General features: G+C 49.1%; 1 protein-coding gene across 6 annotated transcripts in view; it reads right to left on the bottom strand.

The window, feature by feature from the left end:
* Window positions 1-19,344, bottom strand: part of FMNL3 (formin like 3) — a 51,767-nt gene that overhangs the window by 20,912 nt on the left and 11,511 nt on the right. For 5 of the 6 annotated variants that reach the window (XM_032420325.1, XM_032420326.1, XM_032420327.1 and 2 more), the window contains exon 2: window positions 1,061-1,144. In XM_032420325.1, the coding sequence (XP_032276216.1) occupies window positions 1,061-1,144 (84 nt within the window). Of the gene's footprint in view, window positions 1-1,060; window positions 1,145-4,635; window positions 4,671-19,344 lie in introns of those variants that run through there. The other variant, XM_032420328.1, reaches the window with a different exon arrangement.

Below are 19,344 nucleotides of genomic sequence, written 5' to 3'. Positions count from 1 at the left end.
GACTAGGAGCTCTGAAGCATAATTCTACCTTATGTCAAGCAGCCTGATTTGGGAGGCAGTGGAACATAATAGCTAGCACAGATGGGGTCGGCTGCTTCGTCCTGGTTCCAGTCAGGCACGGTACTGAGTCTGGAGTTCTTCATCCATAAAATGTAACAGTGCCTTCCTCAGGGGATTTTTGTGAGGATTAAATGAGATATTTCAATATATGTAAAGTCCTTGGTCCCCCATAAGTACTTAATAAATGTTAGCTGTTATGATTCTGTCCAGGGCTTGAAAAGAAATCATAAATTTGTGACCGCTCCATCACGAAGTGCTGGGTAAGCACACTGACTATGTGCGGTGCCAGGCGCTTCCATGCCTCCTGAGAGGTAAGCAAGTAAAAGCGGACTCTCCTAATTGTGCAGACAGGCCTGTCGGAGTTCAGAAACTCATGACCTGTGAAATTCAAATGTGTGCAGGGGAAAGAGCCAGGCCATGGGTCCTGGTTCTCAGTTCTGAGCTAAGTAATAATCTCTCTAGTCTCTTCCAGCTCGAAATACTGTTCATGTAGGGAGAGGTTCCAATCCTCATTTTCTGAGATTTGGGAACAGAAGACTATAGGGGACCGGGTCTTCTTATTCCTAGAGGCCTGTCAATGATGAGAAAAACCCGAGGTGCCAGGGCTGGGGCAGAGTGAGAGAGAAAGGGTCCTTTGGTCTACCGTGCCAGGCAGAGCCCTCACTCTGGGGAAAGGCAGAAACAGGCTCTGCTGGGAAAGCTACCCAACTCCCTCTGCAGACAGCCAGACAGCCCAGACCAACACAAACTTCCTTCAGGCTACTGCCCATCAGGAAGAAATCAAGACAGCTCTTTGCAGGCGTTAGAGGGGAACTTGGCCTGCTAGCCCCATCTCTGTTAAGAGAGCCGTCTTGGGACAGGAAGTGAGCACGGACTGAGGCCAAGCCCAGGCCAGGGTTTCTCAAGGGACCCCAGGGCTGTGGTCAGTGCCTTTGGCCCTGCTGCCTCGTCCAGCCCACGACACAACCCCTACTCCTGGGCCTCGCCCCAAACCCCATACCTGGTCACAGATCAGATCCCACTTCTTCTCATTGTCATACTGGCGCAGGAGCCGGGCCTTGTCGGGAGGCAGGTTCATGGAGCTCTGAGGAGAGAACCTGAGTCAACAGGGCTGAAAGCTCCCTGCACCCAGAGGAGAGAAAGGGAGAGCGCGCACACCTTTTCCCTCCGGGGCCCTCGGCTTCACCCTGACACTCTGTGGCTGCTAAGGAAGGCTCGGAGGGGTGTGACAGTCCTTCTGCCTCCCCTTCATATTTAGTTGTTTGGTTGAGCAATGTTTTCTAATTTAGTGAGTCGAGATTAACTTTATTTTTAATGAAAACAAACAGATTAAAATAGAAGAGGCTAGAAGATACCAGAAATCCCTACAAGTAGGAAATGGAATGTTTCATGAAGCTTTTGTTTCTTTTATATTCTAAGTACATACATATACATATGCACACACACCAGTCATGCCATAAAACGTGTTTCTTAACTTGGGACAGGGCAAAAAACGTTCCAAAGCCACCTGTCTGAAACAGCAACTCTCAATCTGCTTCTCGCCCACGGCCTGAGGGATGCACGGCCTTCCTGCGTCACGCACAACCACGGGTGGATCCTGAGCCAGCCACGGCCTGCGTGGATGGCACACGTTTACCCCTATGCCCCATATCAGGATACGAGTACACGAGAAGGACGTTAGCATAAAGGTAACAGCTCATTTTTTAAGGAAATCATTTACAAAATTTCAGCATTTTAATTATTAGTAGCAAGTTACTTACGACACACCTCCCAATTAAGACACAGGAAAGTGTCCTAACCCCTTCCTGAAAGACACTCTAACCTGGAATATGGAAGGGCAGACCAGGAGTCATCTTATTTCGCTCACTACTGTTTGCTGAATGAATAAAGAAATAAAAGTGGGCAGGAGTGAGGGAAGCCCAAGGCACCCCCGGACTAGTCCTACGCAGGCCAGCAGCCCTAACTCCCCCTCCTTTATCCCCACCCAGCCAAGCTTCTATTCTATCCAGTGCGGCTGTCTTTGTTATAGGTCACAGCCCTTGCCTCTCAAGGCAGATCGCTGCACCTGCCCCTCGCCCCATATTCCCGAATCAAATACGATCTCCTACCTCAAGTATCATAGCTGTGACTTCCCACAAATCCAGCCCCTACCCCCAGCAGGCTACAGGCCACCTGGAAGGCCTTCCTCTCCTCTTTCTCTTCCTTACTTGCTGTTCCAAGTTCAGCTCTAATTCCCTGGGCACTGAAGCATGGCCAATGGGTTTACATCTATCTGCCCACTCCTTGATATCCTCATCCCTGGGGACACGAATTGTGTGCACCCAGGATCCCAAGGAGTCACACAGCCAGGCATTATTCCAGAAGTGGGAGCATCCTGGGAGTGGGCCTTCCATTTTCTAAGAAACTGAAAGAAAAACCTTAAAAATCATTTATTTCTGTTAGACATATCTATTATGCATTTACCTACACACAGCCTACTAAACTAGCTGCACACTCATCCAGCCCCTCCAGGACTGTGTCTATTCATATGGTCTCCAACCCCTGATGATGTGTGATAGGCACCTAGTGGAGAGGAAGTGGATGGTAAGCCTAAGGTTAAGGCATCCTGGTTCGGAGTAACGGGCCCAGCTCTGGGCTGGAAACCTGGTCACTACGGCTCAAAAAAGGAGTATGGTTGGGATTTTTGCTCAGTGTCTAGGAATACCAAAATGGGGCGAAGGAGAGAAGAAAAGAAGGGGAAGAGCATCACCCATCACACCCCTCTTCACAATTTCTGCTGCCCTGTGAGTCTGCCTGCACTCTTGCAGGAAAGAGGGGCTAATCAAATCCCCCCCTCCCCCACTGCTGATGCAGGAGGGATGGCTGGTCGGGCAAATACAATCCCGAATGTTCTCTCTGAAACCACTTGGCTAAGGGCCATTCTCAGCGTGTCTGTGTGGAGAGGAGGACAGAGGCAGGAGGCCACAACAAAACAGGGACCCAAAAGTTGAAGGTGAGCCCGGACCAAGGTCTCCCTCCTAACCACAACCAGGCTGCTGCTAGCTAAGCCCAAGTGAGACCAGAGAAGAAACAGACCTCAGGCCTGGTTCTGGCTCTGGGCACATCTCGAGCACTTCATTGTCTTCTGCCCATTTCTCCCAAGTCCAAGCCACGGAAATAGAAAATAGTTGTCTCCCCTGGAAGAAAGCAACTGGTGGACAAGGGGGGAGCCTGTCGCTACTGTGGCAGACATCACATCCTGTCTACACCAACTTCCTCAGCTACCCACTGTCAGCTGCTGCGGCCTCACGCTTCCCCATAAGGTGAACTGGGGAGAAGATGTCGGTGCCCCGGGGGCTTGGAAGATGGAACAAAGTCACCCCCTTTGGGAACCCTAGCATAAGAGCATGGAAGAGTGGAAGAGGCACATCAGGGTTCAAACTTCAGATGCCCAGGAGAGATTGCCCCCCGCCCCCGGAGTATGGACACGGGTGGCAGAAGCATGAATCAGCTCTGACCACAGACCCACAAGCTCCAGTCTTGAGCTTTGGGTGGCACTTTCTGGACTGTGATGCCGGCTTCTCTGTTTCTTTGGGGCCCAAGTGTGACTGGGAAGGAAGTGGGTAGGGGAATTCCCCCCAGCCTCCAGCACTCTCACACCAAGTCGGTCCCCGACTGCAGGGCGGGAGCCACCCACCACGGGCTTCTCTCTGCGCCAGACAAGGGACTAGGGCTTCTGCAGCCACCCGATAACGTGCGTGAGCTCAGCAGCGCTCTGACGTCCTGAGGAAGGACAACCTCCTGAGTTCCGGGGACAGCCAGGGAACAAACCTGACACATTCGGGTCTCCGTCAAAGGTGTGTTTCCTTGACATATTTGTTCAGTGGCTCTGCAGTGACAGGGAGTTCTCGTAAGGCAGAGGCCAGGCTCAGTCCTTGCTACCTGCTCCCTGAAACCCTTGCTGAACAGAAAGGGGCCGTGGCTGTCTTGGAGCAGAGGCACTGAATGCAGAGTCAGAGACCCTGAGATCAACTGTGGGATCTTCAGAGCTCATCCATAAAATGGAGATAATCTCACTACTTCACAGGGGTTTATGAGGATTAAATGATAGATATTTTATATCCGGATGTGTCTGGAACACCATGGGTGTTCCGCAGTCTCCTTCCCCTTCCTCCTGAAAATCCCGGATAATGCTCTGACAGCCCAAGGACCCCTCTTGCTTCTGGGTTGTCTCGATCTCTGCCTCTGTCCCTCCTTTAGCGCAGTTTCTCAACCACTCAGGACACAGCCATCCTCTACACCTACCCCCAACCCCCTCGTCCCCCACCAACCCTAAGACTAGGAGGCAATTAAATACCACCATCCTTGGGGCGCCTGGGTGGCTCAGTTGGTTAAGCGACTGCCTTCGGCTCAGGTCATGATCCTGGAGTCCCGGGATCGAGTCCCACATCGGGCTCCCTGCTCAGCAGGGAGTCTGCTTCTCCCTCTGACCCTCCTCCCTCTCATGCTCTCTGTCTCTCATTCTCTCTCTCGCAAATAAATAAAATCTTAAAAAAAAAAAATAAATAAAAATAAAATAAATAAATAAATAAATACCACCATCCTTGAGGAGGGAGACCCTGGAGAGATGGGGGAGAAGAGGGAGATGAACTCACACTGAAAGCAACTCTGAGACTGATTCCTACATCAGAGCAACCAGCCAGAAATCTAATAATAAACACCTATAACGGGAAGCAGCAGAAAGGGGTGGATCTGATGCTTCCCCAGCAGGGCTGTTCTGGTTTACTGCCAGTCTGAGGCTGGGCACAGAGCCCTGCTCAGTGCCTAGCCCCCTCCTGGGTGCTGTGGGAGCAAGGCTTCCTTACTCCCTACCCAACCCCTGTCAGCCCCAGCGAAGCCAAGGAGGAAGGAGGTAGCCCTGGTCACAGAGGTTCCCTTCCCTTTCCTGCTCTGTACCCCTAGCCAGTTAGCCCCTCCTCATTTCCTTCCCATCGCAGGGGAAGGGAAATGCCGGTGGCGTTGGAGTTTCCTTCGAAGGTGTGGGTCCTGCTCTGGGACTCACCCCTGACTCTGTTAGTCTCCTTGGGCTGGGCCTGGGGAAAACCCAACCAACAGAAATAGGAACCACCAAAAACTCCCAACTGTTTCTGTCAGTCCCAGTCAATCACGAGGAATCTTAAGAACAGAAATGAACACAGGCATAGCTCCGCTAAGAGGCAGGGAGAGGGATGTCTGAAACTTTCCTGCGAAGGGGATTCTGGAGGCTTTAAGGAAGTCAGGCAGGGATTGTTTATTCTGAGCAAATACAGAATGTGAGTTGGTTTTCTTAGTGTTTCCCCCTTCAGAACCGTCTCCCCACCAGGTCCATTATGGCTCACATTTCTCCTAAGTGTGGTAGGCCCAGTCCCCATGCTCAGCCCACGGGGGTGGGGAGCCTGGGAAGCTGAATCTGGAACTTCCCCAGAGACGAAATGAGACACTATCCTGGGCACCACATGCCGCTGAGCCCCTGGCCACAGCTGCCAACAAGTCCTCTTGGGCACCCACAGATCAGCCCATTGTGCAGACGGGCAGAGTGTGGTGAGGAGGCACGAGGTTTGGGAGCCCAGGAGACTGCTGTAGGAGGAGCTGGAGCTCTGCACTCCCGCCCCGCGCTCCCGCCCCGCGCTCCCTCACAGACCATCGACCCTGCCCAAGGCGACAGCAAAGCAAGCAACACCAGGCACAAAGGCCCGTCCCCAGCTGCCAAAAGGACAGAGTGCTAGGAGTGGCCCAGCCTGCCCTCCTCGGATCTCTACTGGTGGGCAGTAGACACAGCTGTGGCCAGCTGGGCATCGCTCCCAAAGGGCAAGAGCCCAAGGAGGTGGGCGGTCCCCGCTCCTGCCGCCTCGGCCCCCTTGGCAGCCACAGCCAGGCCTGCTGCAGTAGCAGCTCCCAGACAATGAGAGTTATTTTCAGCCCGCGCTTTAACACAAGCCAGCTGGCCAGTGTCAGGGCGGGAGCCCCCACCCAGCCCGCCCAGACGGCAGCCGCTGGCCCAGCCCACTGCCTACACCACTGTCGCCTCTGCCTCTGCGTCACTCTATCTCCTTTCAGCACCGCTCCTCCTAACTGCCCCTCCCCAAATGTAATCCTGTCAAAAGGAGACCAAAAAATCCGAGAGTTTGATCAAAGGTCCAAGAGCTGAAATTCAGAAGGTCCAGATCCGGGATGCGGAGCACCCCTCCAAACACCCCCACTCTTCCCCCTCCCACCCTGTCCCGTGACTGGCGGGAGTAGCGCAGGGGAGGAAGCGGAACGGATAGGGGGCCAGGTCTCCCTGCAGCCCCCAAGGGCCGAGGCCCAGGCCGAGCCTGGCTTTGCTACCAACCAGGAGATGAAGCTCAGGACGGTTCTCCTGGCCTCCGTCCCTCCCATCCTTCTTTCCAGAACTTAGGTTTGGAGATGATCACTTGAGACAGCCTGGAATGAGCTGGAGCCAACTGTGAAAGTTCTGGGAGAAGAACCGTATCCTGTGGCAGAAAGGCAACCTAACCCGGGTTTAGGACACTAAATGATGGAGTGGGCATGAACACTTCACTCAGCCCTCTGCACATCAGAGAGTTCAAGGATAGGAAGGGGTGGGCTCCAGGCCTCCAGCCCTGGTGCCACCACACCCCACAGCCTCAGCAGCACGGTTCCCCTCTGTTCCCCATCTCCGTCCGGCTGCAACCGCCTGCACGGGAGCTCCAGTGTGCGACCTAACTAGCCACACACAGCTTCCTCTAGGCCTGAGCTGCCCGGTTACACTTATGGGAAAGTTGCTGGGGTACCGCATGACAGAAGCCATCAGAAGAGTGGGTGCTCCTTGACTTAAGTGCCCGTAGTGGTTGGGTCTAGCCTTCTGTGTTTGTTGACTTGGAGCTATCACTCTGGGGACAAGCTGCCAGGAGAAAGCCAGCTTGCACATACCCAGAGTCCTGTCTGGAGAACGTGCTCCTGTGGTCACTGATGACTCCATAACCAGAAATGACTCGCTGAGCAGTTATGGGCCAAGTCCCTGAGCAGCCTGGAGGAAAAGGAGATGGATTCACCAGATGTCTCAGGCTGAGCTCTGCGACTCACCCACACCAGGGAAGTCCGATGAAGGAGAGGCCCTAGAAGGCCAGCATCGAAGAGGTGGCTTTTTCCCAAATACAACCGTACCCCCGAGGCCTCTTCTTCACCCTGGAGGCCCCTTCCATTGGATCCTGAGAAGGCAAAGGAAGTTGGCCATCTCCCCAAAGCCAGCAAAACCCCCAACCCTATCTCTGCCACACCTAGTATCAGGTAACCTCTGCAGGTAACCTGGCCCCCAGACGCCAAGTGAAGACATCCCTTCTGGCCTCCTCGGTCAAGAAGCGCACAAGCTCAGACAGAGGAGCTCATGTTGGCTCTTCCCAGCTGAGCCCCCAGGCCCTCGCTAAACAGCCACTGCCCCAGCAACCTGATCTGTCTGCTGGCTCCTCAGCCCCTCCTCCCGGTTAGCCAGACCCACACACTCCCCAGTTATGCAAAATGGAAACTATTCTGCTGGGGGCAGCCGGATTTCCAAAGCTAAGGAGGCTTGGGGCAGAGCCTCACATTTTCTCTGTGGCCAACCAAGGTCCCCCCTTCTCCTCCTGATATTCTCCCCTCCTGCCTGGGGAGCCCTGAGACGCAGCGCTACCACTCAGAGGACACAGTGTTTCTGGGGTTACATCCCACAAAGGGCATTTTCCTCTCTCTCCCCAGACCACAGCCTGTTACTCACTGAGACCCAATATGTGTCCCTCCTAGGGCCTCTCATCCATACTTTCCCTCCCATTCCCACTTGTCACCATCAGACAGGCCCTTATTGTTTACTCCTGACCCTCTGGGATAAACTTCCAGCTAGCATCCCTATTTCCTACTTCCAGCCCTCTTTCCCTCCAACCTGCACAAGGATGTAATTTCTCAACTTCTCAACATGTAAGAAAAATCATGTCTCTTCTCAATTCAGAACTCTTCTCTGCCTCCTTATCATTTACACACAAAAAACCCTGAACTCCTTGGCCTGCTGTTCCCAGCATCTTAAAATAAGAAAGAGCTTTAGAGGTAAGATTCTCCCCCAGGCTGCCCCCTGCATCTCTGACCAGGCTTGTCCTCTTCTGGACTTTCTCCTGGAACAGCCACTCTTGCCATAGGAGCTGCTTGTAACCGATGTTTCCCCAATCTCCTGAATCCCCACCTATTACTAACTGACTCAAAATCCATCAGCTCTGTGACCACCCAACCTAAAATAATCAGCCCCTCTTCTGAGCTCCAAAGCCTAATCATACGTGAAGAATGAAATGGCAGAGACCTTGTTATCCCTCACCCTCTTCTCCTCATCTTCCCTATTAATGAACCTCCAATGTTCAGTTGAGTGCTTGGCAGCCCAGAATTAATATATTTCTCATCTTCCCTTGCATTTAGGTATGGCTATGTGACCATGTGGGACATAAACAGAAGTAGTGTGTACAATTTCTGAGAGGTGTCATTAAAAGGAGGGAGCATACCCTTCTTTTCCCCTTTCTGCTTCCAGCTGGTTGAAATGCAGAGGTAATGGCTGGAACTTCAACAGCTATTCTGGACCATGAAGTGACCTTGGAAATGAAGTCCAGATGGATGAAGCAACAGGAAAGAAAATGCCTGGTCACTGATACCATTGACCTCAGCACAAATTAAATTTGTTCCATATAGTGTCTTTCATGTGTGTGTTTCCTCTGTTCACAACTAGAACATGAATTCCTTCAGGGTAGGGGTCATGCATTATCCCTTTTTGAATCATGTACAGGTGCTTAATAAGTAACTGATCTTGCTACTACCTCTCCTACCACCAAGTTCTTTTTTGGCCCCTGGTTATTTTTGGAGAGGATTACCCAATTTCTCACTACTGTCCTTTCTATTTCTGGGCTCTCTCTCCTATAATCTGCCTAATCTACTGTAGCCCAAATCACTTTTTTTATATGCTGCATCTCCCTCAGCAAACTTCCACTCCTCATTCTGAGTTTCAACTCTGCCCTTCAGTTCATGCCATAAATCTGAGCCACTCCCCTGCCCTTCTCTTTAATCAACCTCATCTATACCCTGCTAGACCCTAGGCCTCTGAGCACAGGGATTACCACCAGATTATTTACCACTGTAGTGCTCTACAAAGACTGGGCACGTAGAATTTCCCCACACATATACTCCTCTTCCTCCTATGTTTAAGTGTTCTACTCTATGACACCCTAGAGAGATCATTCCCAATTGTCAGCAATGCCTCTCCTTCAATTCAAAATAGGTGAAATCCTACCTTTTCCAGCAAATCTTTCCATAAGTGAGAGTGCTAAGATTCCCACCCCAACCCCCAACAGCATCTCCACACATTTACTAATGCCTTCAAAAATGTATTCAGAGACCTGTGATTTATGGCTAATATCTCCTCACCTTTTCTTGGACATCCAATAAATATCTTATCACAATCTCAGAGTGTGGTGAAAGCAGTGAATGATGAGCCACACTGCCCTGGCATGAATCCTAACTCTACCATTTACTAGTTTCGTGGCCTTGAGAGAATTATTTAATCTCTATGAGCCTCAGTTTCCTCATCTATAACATGGAGGTAGAAATAGTATCTCCTTCATATGGTTGCTATGATGATAAAATACATTAATATATGTAAAGTATTTACTATATGTAAAGCATTAAAATCAGAATCTAGGTAGTAAATGTTACATATAATGCTAGCAACGTTTTTTGTTTGGGTTTTTTTATTCAACCCATAGCTGGAAAACAACCATACGCCAAGCACTAAGCTAGGAGCTGGGAATATTAAAATAAATAGGGCAGGATCCCTCCATTCAGGAAGTTTGTTTCCAGAGGGCAAGGTAGATAAGCAAAGCAGGGGTGAGTGTAGGCAGCGGTGCTGGGAGAGAGCTGCACATGGCCCTGCTGGAGCCTGGGGAAGCAACATCTAATTGGACAGAGGAATCAAGGAAGGTTTCCTGGAAGAGATCCTGTAGGATTTAGTCTTAAACATCGAGCAGGAGGGAGTCAGGCAAAGGCAATGAAGGAGGGGAAGATGGAGATATTCTAGGCAAGGAGACAGCATCTCCACGACATGGAAGCACAAAACGTCCTAAAAAGTCCAGAAGTCCCTGAGTGATTTGCAATGATGAAATGACAGTGTATAGGAGGAAATTACAGTAGGTAGGGAACAGCCAGAAGACAAAGGGGCTTAGGAGCTGAGGTAAGTAGGTGGCCATGAAGAGGATAATAATGATACCACTATTAAAATGAAAACAGTAATAATGACAAAAGCTACCATTTATTCACAGAACTGTGAAAAGAGCTATCCATGAATTATCTCATTGAATTCTCACAGCAAGCCTATGAAGTTGGGAAGTTGGGACTATCATTACTCCCATTTTATTTTATTTTATTTATTTATTTTTTATTCATGAGAGTCAGAGAGAGAGAGGCAGAGGAAGAGGGAGAAGCAGGCTCCCCGCCCAGCAGGGAGCCCGATGCGGGACTCGATCCCAGGACCCTGGTATCATGACCTGAGCTGAAGGCAGACACTTAACCATCTGAGCCACCCAGGCGCCCCTCATTACTCCCATTTTAGAGGTGAGTTAGCAAAGGCTTGGGAAGGCCATGGAACCTGCCCGGAGCAAATATGGGGTGGAGCTGGGATTTGAACCCAGGTCTGACTCCACAGCCTGAGCTTGTAACCCCACACAATGAGGCAATGAATTATGTCAGGCCTTCTCTGTGCCTTTTCCCAAATTGTATGCATCCTTTAGGATCAACACAATCAACCTTCCTCACAGAACCTCCCCCAAACCACCCAGAGTTCACACGCTCCTTCCTCCGAACTTGCACGAGGTTTACTGCCCTTCACCTCCTATTGGCAATCGTATTCAATCACACCTTCAACAAAGCTATGTATCACACACTGTGCAAACGGGAAGACATGTTTTGCTTTGTGGTCACTCCTATATATTTACAAAGAAAGGGGAAATTGCAGTTTATAAACATCTGTTCTGGGCCAGGTGTTGTGCAGATCCTTTAATTACAAGATGTCATGGAAAAATCACTTCTCTCTCATGTTGTTATTCACCTTTCACATTTTGGGCTATTTCCCAAACTACACTGTAAGCTCCATGAGGGCATGGACTCTGCCTTGAACACACTTTTCCTAGACAAGAATGTCTGCCTTGAACACACTTTTCCTAGACAAGAATGTCTGCCTTGAACACACTTTTCCTAGACAAGAATGTCCGTCCCAGAAGAAGCTCTGTAGATACCCCGGGCTAGCCATGTGGACAGCGGAGGCCAGCTGGGGGCAGCACGCCATCTCACCGAGTACACTGGTGGGGGACCCAGCTCTGGCTTTCCAGAAGTCTCCTTATAAAACCAGGAGCTTATTAGCAAACCATAAAACGTAATGAATCCTTTCCTACTTCCAGACTATATGTGGGAGGGGCACGACTCCTGCTTTATGGAAGGATAAACTGAGGCCTAACATGGGTACACATCCGTCACAAGTCATATGAGCTGGGGAGGGGCACTCCAAGTCTTCTGTCTCTCCTTCTTTCTCAGTTGCTCTCAAATGTGGGTCTGTCTTCTCAGGAGAGAAACAATAATGACCCCAGTCTGCTCTTGACCTATGAGCGTCTTCCCAACACTGTCCCCCTCATGCCTTTAAGTAAAGCCAGAGCTTGACAGGGGTCTCATAGGTGCCCACACCCCAATTCCATCTTTGAGTGTCCCGGATTTTTTACGTCTCATTTGATCGTCCAGCTAGAGAAACAACAACAACAACATCTCTTTGGAGTTAGCCTTCTGAGAGTTCCCACCCCGCGACCCAAAGAGACCTTGACTCTTCTCTGCTTCTTACAACGTCTGGCTCTTTAAGTACCATATCCACTCAGGGCCACAGATGTGGAGGAGAATGTTCCTGAGCATCTCGTACATGCCAGGTACTTTTCTCACATAATCTCCCCTACTGCCTTCAATAACCACTGCAGGGAACTGTTATGCCTGTTTAATTGGTGAGAGAATTAAGAATCTGAAACCAACTGGCTCGAGATCACACAGCATGTGGCAGAACCCAGATTCAAATCCAGATATGTGGCCTCCAACATAACTTTTGCCAGACGTGGCTCTTTCTACCATGTCCTGCCATCTCTTTCCCAAAAAAAAAAGAAATCTCTCTAACTTGGGAAGGTCCACCCGGATTTGTCTGACTGGCTTTGGTTGATCATTAAACAGTGCTTCCCTGTCTAGCACAACTGGGGTAAAACCAACTAAACAAGGTGTGCCAGGCACCTGAAGCTCAAGGCTTCGGTCTCAGAAGGAGACCCTGCAGAGCAAAGAGACAAGGGAACTGCCTTCTTGAACACCACATAGTGACAATGCCCTCGTATACGAATGGGATCTTAAACATTCAGAGGGCTATGGGTAACAGCATGGACTTTGGAATCAGGGACGACCTATATTTGAATCCTGGCACTTTTTATGAGACAGTGGGAAAGTTATTAAATTTCTCTGAACCTAAGTTTCTTCATCTATAAAATGTGAATTATGGTATCTACCTCTTATAAGAATTAAGTGAAGGGATGAATGCACGAAAAGGATTTTGCATGGCACCTGGCACGGGAGAAGGGCTCTATAAATGGTACCTGGGGTGGGCTACTCCAGGAGTCAAAATACACAAATACAATTTCATAGTCCTTTAAAATACATAAAGCTGAGAGTATATAGATAGAGCGGAACGGTATAGGTTAAATATATTTATTTATGTGTTTCTTAACTCTCTAGGTTAGAGCAATTGCACACACTCCTCCTTTGAAAGATCAGACTGAGACACCAATGGCCACCCAGGGGATTCACAGGAAAGCTGGGACCCGGATTTGGGGAGACACAAATGAGTCATTGATGAAGGCACCCTGCTGAGTGATGTGGGACAACTCCTCTAACCTTTTGCAGATTTTGCTAAACTGTCTTGAGTGTTCGACCTTATCTCAAATCCCTCATTTCCCCATTGTCTCCTGACTTCCTCAGGTTAAATCTGTAGTCTGTAAACCTGAGGTCTGATTTCTACCACAAATCTCTATTTTGGGCCCCCTCAACTAACCACCCCTCTAGCAAGTCTGTCTTCTCCCTCCCAGTCACTTGAAGAGCTGTGCTGTCCGTGGGGACAGAGAGAAAGGCAGGAGAAGGCTTTGGACCCCAATTTTATTTGACCAGTAGACACTGATGACCTCAAGTGTTTCCTTGGATCCCAGACTTCTTTGAGTTTCAGCTTTAATTATCCAACTGTCCATTAGACATTCCACCTGGACTTCCACAGTCTCCATGACCTCACGTGCCTCAAACTGACCTCCTCACTTTTCCTTCTCCGTTATTTTCCCTCCTGTGCTCTCAGCCAGCAGCGCCTCCATCTAACCCATCCCAGCGAGCTAGAAACCTGGGCGGCATCCTGAATTCCTCCCTCACCCCTCATCTCCGTCTTCCCAATGTCAAATCTGATCAGTTTTCAAGTTCCCTACATTTAATTTTTGTAACCGCCTGGCGACTCTGTCTCATGGTCTCCATCACACACGCCAGCCCTGGTTCAGGGTCCCACTGCCATCATCACACTACCCAGGCCTCCATGACCACTCTCGCCTCTCCCCCCACCGCTCAGCCTGACACCTCACACTCCAACAACCCTGAGTTGCTGCACGAGGATTCTTGACATATCTGCTCTGCCTCACCTTGCTGCCTCTGCTCATGCTGTCCCCTCTACCTAGAACGCTTTCTCTCCTACACGTCTCTCCAACTCCCAATTATCCCTTTAGCCAGAGTAGATTTCCTCCCACAGGCAGTATTCCCCGAGCCCCACCTCTCCTCTGTGCCCCCCAGATGCTCCTGCAGTATCTATATCATTGCACTCCCAAGCTGTAGATTGCAATTATATGTTTAGTGTGTTTGTCTCCCTCTCTAGACTGCACTCCTGGGGGCAGACACTGTCTTAGTCATCTTTACTTTTCTGGCACTTAACATAATTCTAAGTGCTCAGTAAATGCTTACGGAGTGAATGAAGGCTAGGCTGCAGTCAGCGAGTCTCTGAGGGCTGGCATTGCGTCCTTCTCTCCCTCTCCAGGCAGGGAAGATGACACCTTAACCATTCTCAGTTCACAGCCTCAGGCCCTCCACGGTACTGATGTGAATCTTCACCTGCCTTGCCATAGAGTAAGGAGGGAATAAGCTGTCTGCCCTCTTGCCTCCAAAACAATCGGAAATAACTGGTAGTGTTTTTATACTGTTATGACACCACCTTGATATTTCCCTGGGCTTCTGCAGCAACAGGTACGAGATGATTTCTTTACAATTCTTGGAAAGAATCAACTGAGAAGTCAAATGCTGCCATACACTGTCTAGCTGGCTACCCCTCACCTCCTGAGGTTATGCTCAAAACTTTTTTTTTTTTTTTAAAGATTTTATTTATTTCACAGAGAGAGACATCGAGAGAAGAAACACAAGCAGGGAGAGTGGGAGAGGGAGAAGCAGGCTTCCCGCCGAGCTGGGAGCCCAATGTGGGGCTCGATCCCAGGACCCTGGGATCGTGACCTGAGCTGAAGGCAGACGCTTAACGACTGAGCCACCCAGGCGCCCCTATGCTCAAAACTTTTAACAAGGATATTCTGGAGAAATGACAAATAAATGCTCTGGGAGCTCACCAGGACCAGTTGCCCCATAAAAGCACAGATTCTTAATTCCTTAGTCACCCACGATGCCAGCAGTAATTAGCCAGCCCAAAGGGAGCAAGTAATAGCTGCTATTGGACCGTCATTCTGGAATGCATGCCAGATGCATTGGAAAATAATCTGCAGACGTGAGCACTTTACAAGGGATTCACCAAGTGCCCTGACTGCCAAGGGCCTGAGGATAATGAGTCCTTCTGTGATGCTGATTCCACTTAGCAGCGAGTAAAAACAAAATAACCACAACCACCAACAAGAAGCCTATCCAAAGTAAGGGGCTCAAGCATATCCTGGACACATAAGGTTCAAACAAAGACACTCCTTCCCACTTAGCTCTCATCCATCCATTCTAGGACACTGTCTGGGCCTCACCCTGAGGCTGGCATCGAGGGGAGGGGAGTATGTGATCTCCAATCTGCAAATGAACTCACAGAAGAGTGGCCCCTACCACCCCAGAGTTCACTACTGTCCCAGGAGCTATGCTAGCTGTTCTGGCCTTGGTAAATGCCCCAGTCCAGAAGCCTCTTAACATCCGATCCTCCTGGGGCATCTGGGTGGCTCAGTCGGTTAAAGAGTCTGCCTTCAGCTCAAGTCGTGATCCCAGAGTCCTGGGATCAAGTCCCACATCAGTCTTCCCTGCTCAGTGGGGAGCCTGCATCTCCCTCTCCCTCTGCCTGCCTCTCTGCCTACTTGTGCTCTCTATCTCTCTGTCAAATAAATAAATAAAATCTTTTAAAATAATAATAAATTAAAAAAATTAAAACTCTACTTCTATCCCAGTGGGCTAAGTAAGAAACAAGTCTGAATAATACCGACTTCACAGGAAGCCCTACAAACCTGTTGTTGGACCCTAACATCCCTTCCAAATATCTCCCTAAAGTCCCACACAGCTCACCCCCAGGCCTATGAGCCCCAACCCTGCCCAGAGCAGGTACTAAAAGAGAGAAAATGGAACAGTGCCTAGGGAGGAGACACATTTCTCCTCCACTTAAATACAGCCCAGGACCTCTGCAAATTAAAAGCTCCCTCTTTACTGAATCCACTCAGCTTTAGTTATAGGTCGCACTTTTTATTTTTGTAAGCAGCCAACCCGCCAAATTATAGGCTCAGGCCACTGGAAGGCACGCCAAACACTGGGGCCAGCACAGGCACTGCCCTTTCTGGCCTGAGGGTGGGTAGAGGAGTGAGGACTGAGCACCAGTCAAACCTGAAAGGACAGAGGGCATGATCACTCCGCTGGGCAAAGCTGAGTGAGGAGCCTGGTCTCACTCAGGCCACTATGCTGCCCAGAGGGGAGCCGGATTCCAGGATTCCCCACACAGCAGCCATAGTGAACTCTTAATACTATAAAGCAGATCAAATCACTCCCCTTACAATAATATCCAAACTCCTTACCGAAGTTGACACGGTCCCCCATGATCTGGGCCCCGCTCACCTCTCTCCAGCATCCTTGTCAACCAATCTGACATTCCTTCAGGTCCTCAGTTGTGCAAAGCCCCTTCCCACTCCACGGCTATGCACAGATTGTTCTCTCTTCCTAGAAAACCCTTCCCTGAGGTCTTTGCATATGGCTACGTGATGGATCGGGGCAGGTGGGTCTGCAGGACCGGAGTAGAGAGACCACTAAGGGATCTGTGACAATACACCAGGCAAGAGATGAGGACCAGCTACGGCAGTGGTAGTACCTATGGAGAGAAGGGGGGAGGAACAGTAGCCTAGTGTGACTCCTACGTCTGGCCTGGACACTCGCCGGAAGAGGGTGCGATGTCATCCATCCACCCTCTACGCCAACAGCGTGCAAGAAAACACTAGCAGGTAGAAAGTGGCTCACAAACGCTGGACACTATTCCTATGCTACGATGAGCTATAGTTCTTGAGCACCTACCATGAACAAGGCATTGCTAATAACACAAATTATTTAGTGCCAGACAACATTTCACCCTAAAGGAAGGCAAGATAGATTTGGCAAAGGAAAGAATTAGCCCAAAACCTGGTAACTAGAAATGAAGTCTTCTGAATTTTTGGACTTCTGCAGTTCAGGGGTAACATACGGATCATCCTCTATCCAGTTTTGCTTACATCAAATTATTCTGTAATTTTGTAACCTGTAAGGACTGAGTCGCCATCTACTTTTCCTATATTACAATCGTTCAATTTAAAGAGCCAACCCATGAATGGCCATGAACCACTTACCAACTAATCTCTATTCCCCGTTGAAAGCCAGGCAAGAAGGCCTCCACAGCCTTTTCCAACAATCAGGGACACTTCAGACAAAACTCTCTGGGAACTGCCCATCCGTCCTGATCCAAGCTCACCTCCCTGTCTGTACCTGGGCTCCTCTGTCCCAGCAGCAGGGCTCCTGGCTGCCCTTCACAGGCCTGGCTCAATCTTCTCTTTAATCCTCTCCCCTATGCTCTGGCCTGCAACAGCCTCCTCGTTCCTTAGCCACACCTGTCCCACACTGAAGACCTTAGAGCACTGCCTGATCAGCACTCCTGTGTCACAGTGATCCTTCCCTAACCCTCCAATCCTTCTGTGCTCGTAGCTGTGTGACACCCCGTCACCTCGGGATCCCATCTGGTCTTCCCAAATGCATGGGACTGGGCGAGACAAAGAGCATCCCCAGGTTATGGATAAGATAACTGAGGTACACAAGGAGTTTCATAGACAATCTGAGGACACACATTTGTTTTAATTCTCCGGTTGTTCGAAGTACAGTTCTAAGTATATAGTTTTGTCTCTCCAACTTAGTGAGCGTTGTCGTCTATTTCTTGGTATTCTCCAAAGTACTCAGGAAAGTGCGGTGTTTACAGCAGCACCTAAGACCTATTTCCTTAATAAATCAAGAAAACAAGAAAAATGAAATGAAAGCAGAAAACCTCTCATAAACTTCCAAGGCTATTTCTGGCTTTCATTTAGAGGGAGCCTTTGTTATGCTCTCTCCTAACAACTTGTTCTTTGCCTCCCAAGGACATATCATCATTTGCGATTAAGTATGTATTTGCTTAATGTCTGTCTTTCCCCGTAAACTCCACCAAGGCGGAGGTGATTGTTTGTTTTTCACCATTGTATACCCAGTGGTATTGCTGGCACGTAGTAAGTAAAAAAACCAAACCAAAAAAACCCTCCAAGAAACCGAAAACTAAAACCAAAACACTTGAATAGCCCATGTCCTAGTGGGATAAGCCAGCTGACTCCAAAGCCCAAATCTTCCTACCACACCTCTTAGCAAAGGAAGAGTTGTTCTGGAACCTCCCGTATATTCTGCCGTAATCTACACAATCCCCTCCAAAGCAGCACGGAGGGCAAGGGGGCCGACCCTGAGAAGAGAAGGAGAAGCTCGCAACGTGGGCTTGGATTCAGATCCTGACTTCACCGCTTATTCACTGTGTGATCCCAAGTGAGCTACTTAACCTTCCTGGACCTCGGTTTCCTCATCTATAAAATGCAGATAATAAAACTACTTCATAAAGTCGTGATGATTAAGTGAGATAATGTGTGAAGAGCTTTGCATGGTGCCTGGCATACCATTAGCACTGGAAATGTTAGCTGTGAAAATGATTAGCTATCTGTATTCCTGGGAGACAGGAATCTAGAGAATGTGGCTTCCAGGGGGGTCAGGGCTGCTAAACTTCCTTGACTTTGAGAAACTTAACCGCAGTGAAGTCCAGAGCTCACATTTATTCTCTTTGCTCGAGTCACCTGCCACAGCTCTGCTAAGGCTGGAGGTGCAGCTTTCACTGGCCTAGAAATAAAAGAGGCTAAAAATATACAACCTGTGTCTGGGGTACCAAGATCATGCCTACATTAAAGAACTTAAAATGCACTCAGGGCAGAAGAGCATCTCCTAGGATTCTTTCTACCCTAAAAACTAGTGCCAGCTCAGCACAGGGCAGGGAATGGGCTGTGGCCAGTTGCTGACCCCACTGGTGTCCTTTCTCCTTCTTGCTCTCCTCTTTTGGCTCAGTGCAGAGAATAAGAAAGAGGAGCTTTCTCTTTTGCAAAAAAAGTTGAGTCCTTCTCCCCTATTTTTTTCCCTCCTTTTCCCTCAGAAGAGGAATAAATACATGAGTATATATTATAAAAAAAAAAATTCAATCAATGAGAAAGCTTACAGAATAAAAAGAGTCACTCTTCAGCCCCCAACTCTATCCATTGCCCCCCAAGGGTCACCACAAGTAACAGTTTGGTGTGGATTCTTCCAGGCCTTTTTTCTATGTTTACATGTAAACATACGTGGCTTAAAAAGCATTATACACAGTCTTCTTTTAATTGCTTTTTTAGATGATTATATTTACACACACACGTCTTGGAGATTCCCATCAGCCACAGCCATTTGTTGAAGGTCGACCCAGTGCCAGTTATTTGGCTGGACAGTGATAAGCATCCATAAAGTCTCCACCCTCCCGGAGTCAACAGTCTCAGGAGACAGATAATAAACAAGTAATCAACAAATAATTTAAAAATGAAAAATAATACCGAAGAAATAAGTAGCATGCTAAGATATAGAATAATAAGTGAGGGAGGCCTGAGAGGTGGCATTTTTTTT

The sequence above is a fragment of the Phoca vitulina genome, unplaced genomic scaffold, assembly GCF_004348235.1.
Source record: "Phoca vitulina isolate PV1807 unplaced genomic scaffold, GSC_HSeal_1.0 scaffold23, whole genome shotgun sequence".
NCBI lineage: Eukaryota > Metazoa > Chordata > Mammalia > Carnivora > Phocidae > Phoca > Phoca vitulina.
Note: the sequence above shows the minus strand (reverse complement) of the source record. Positions and strands in the feature narration are given on the sequence as shown.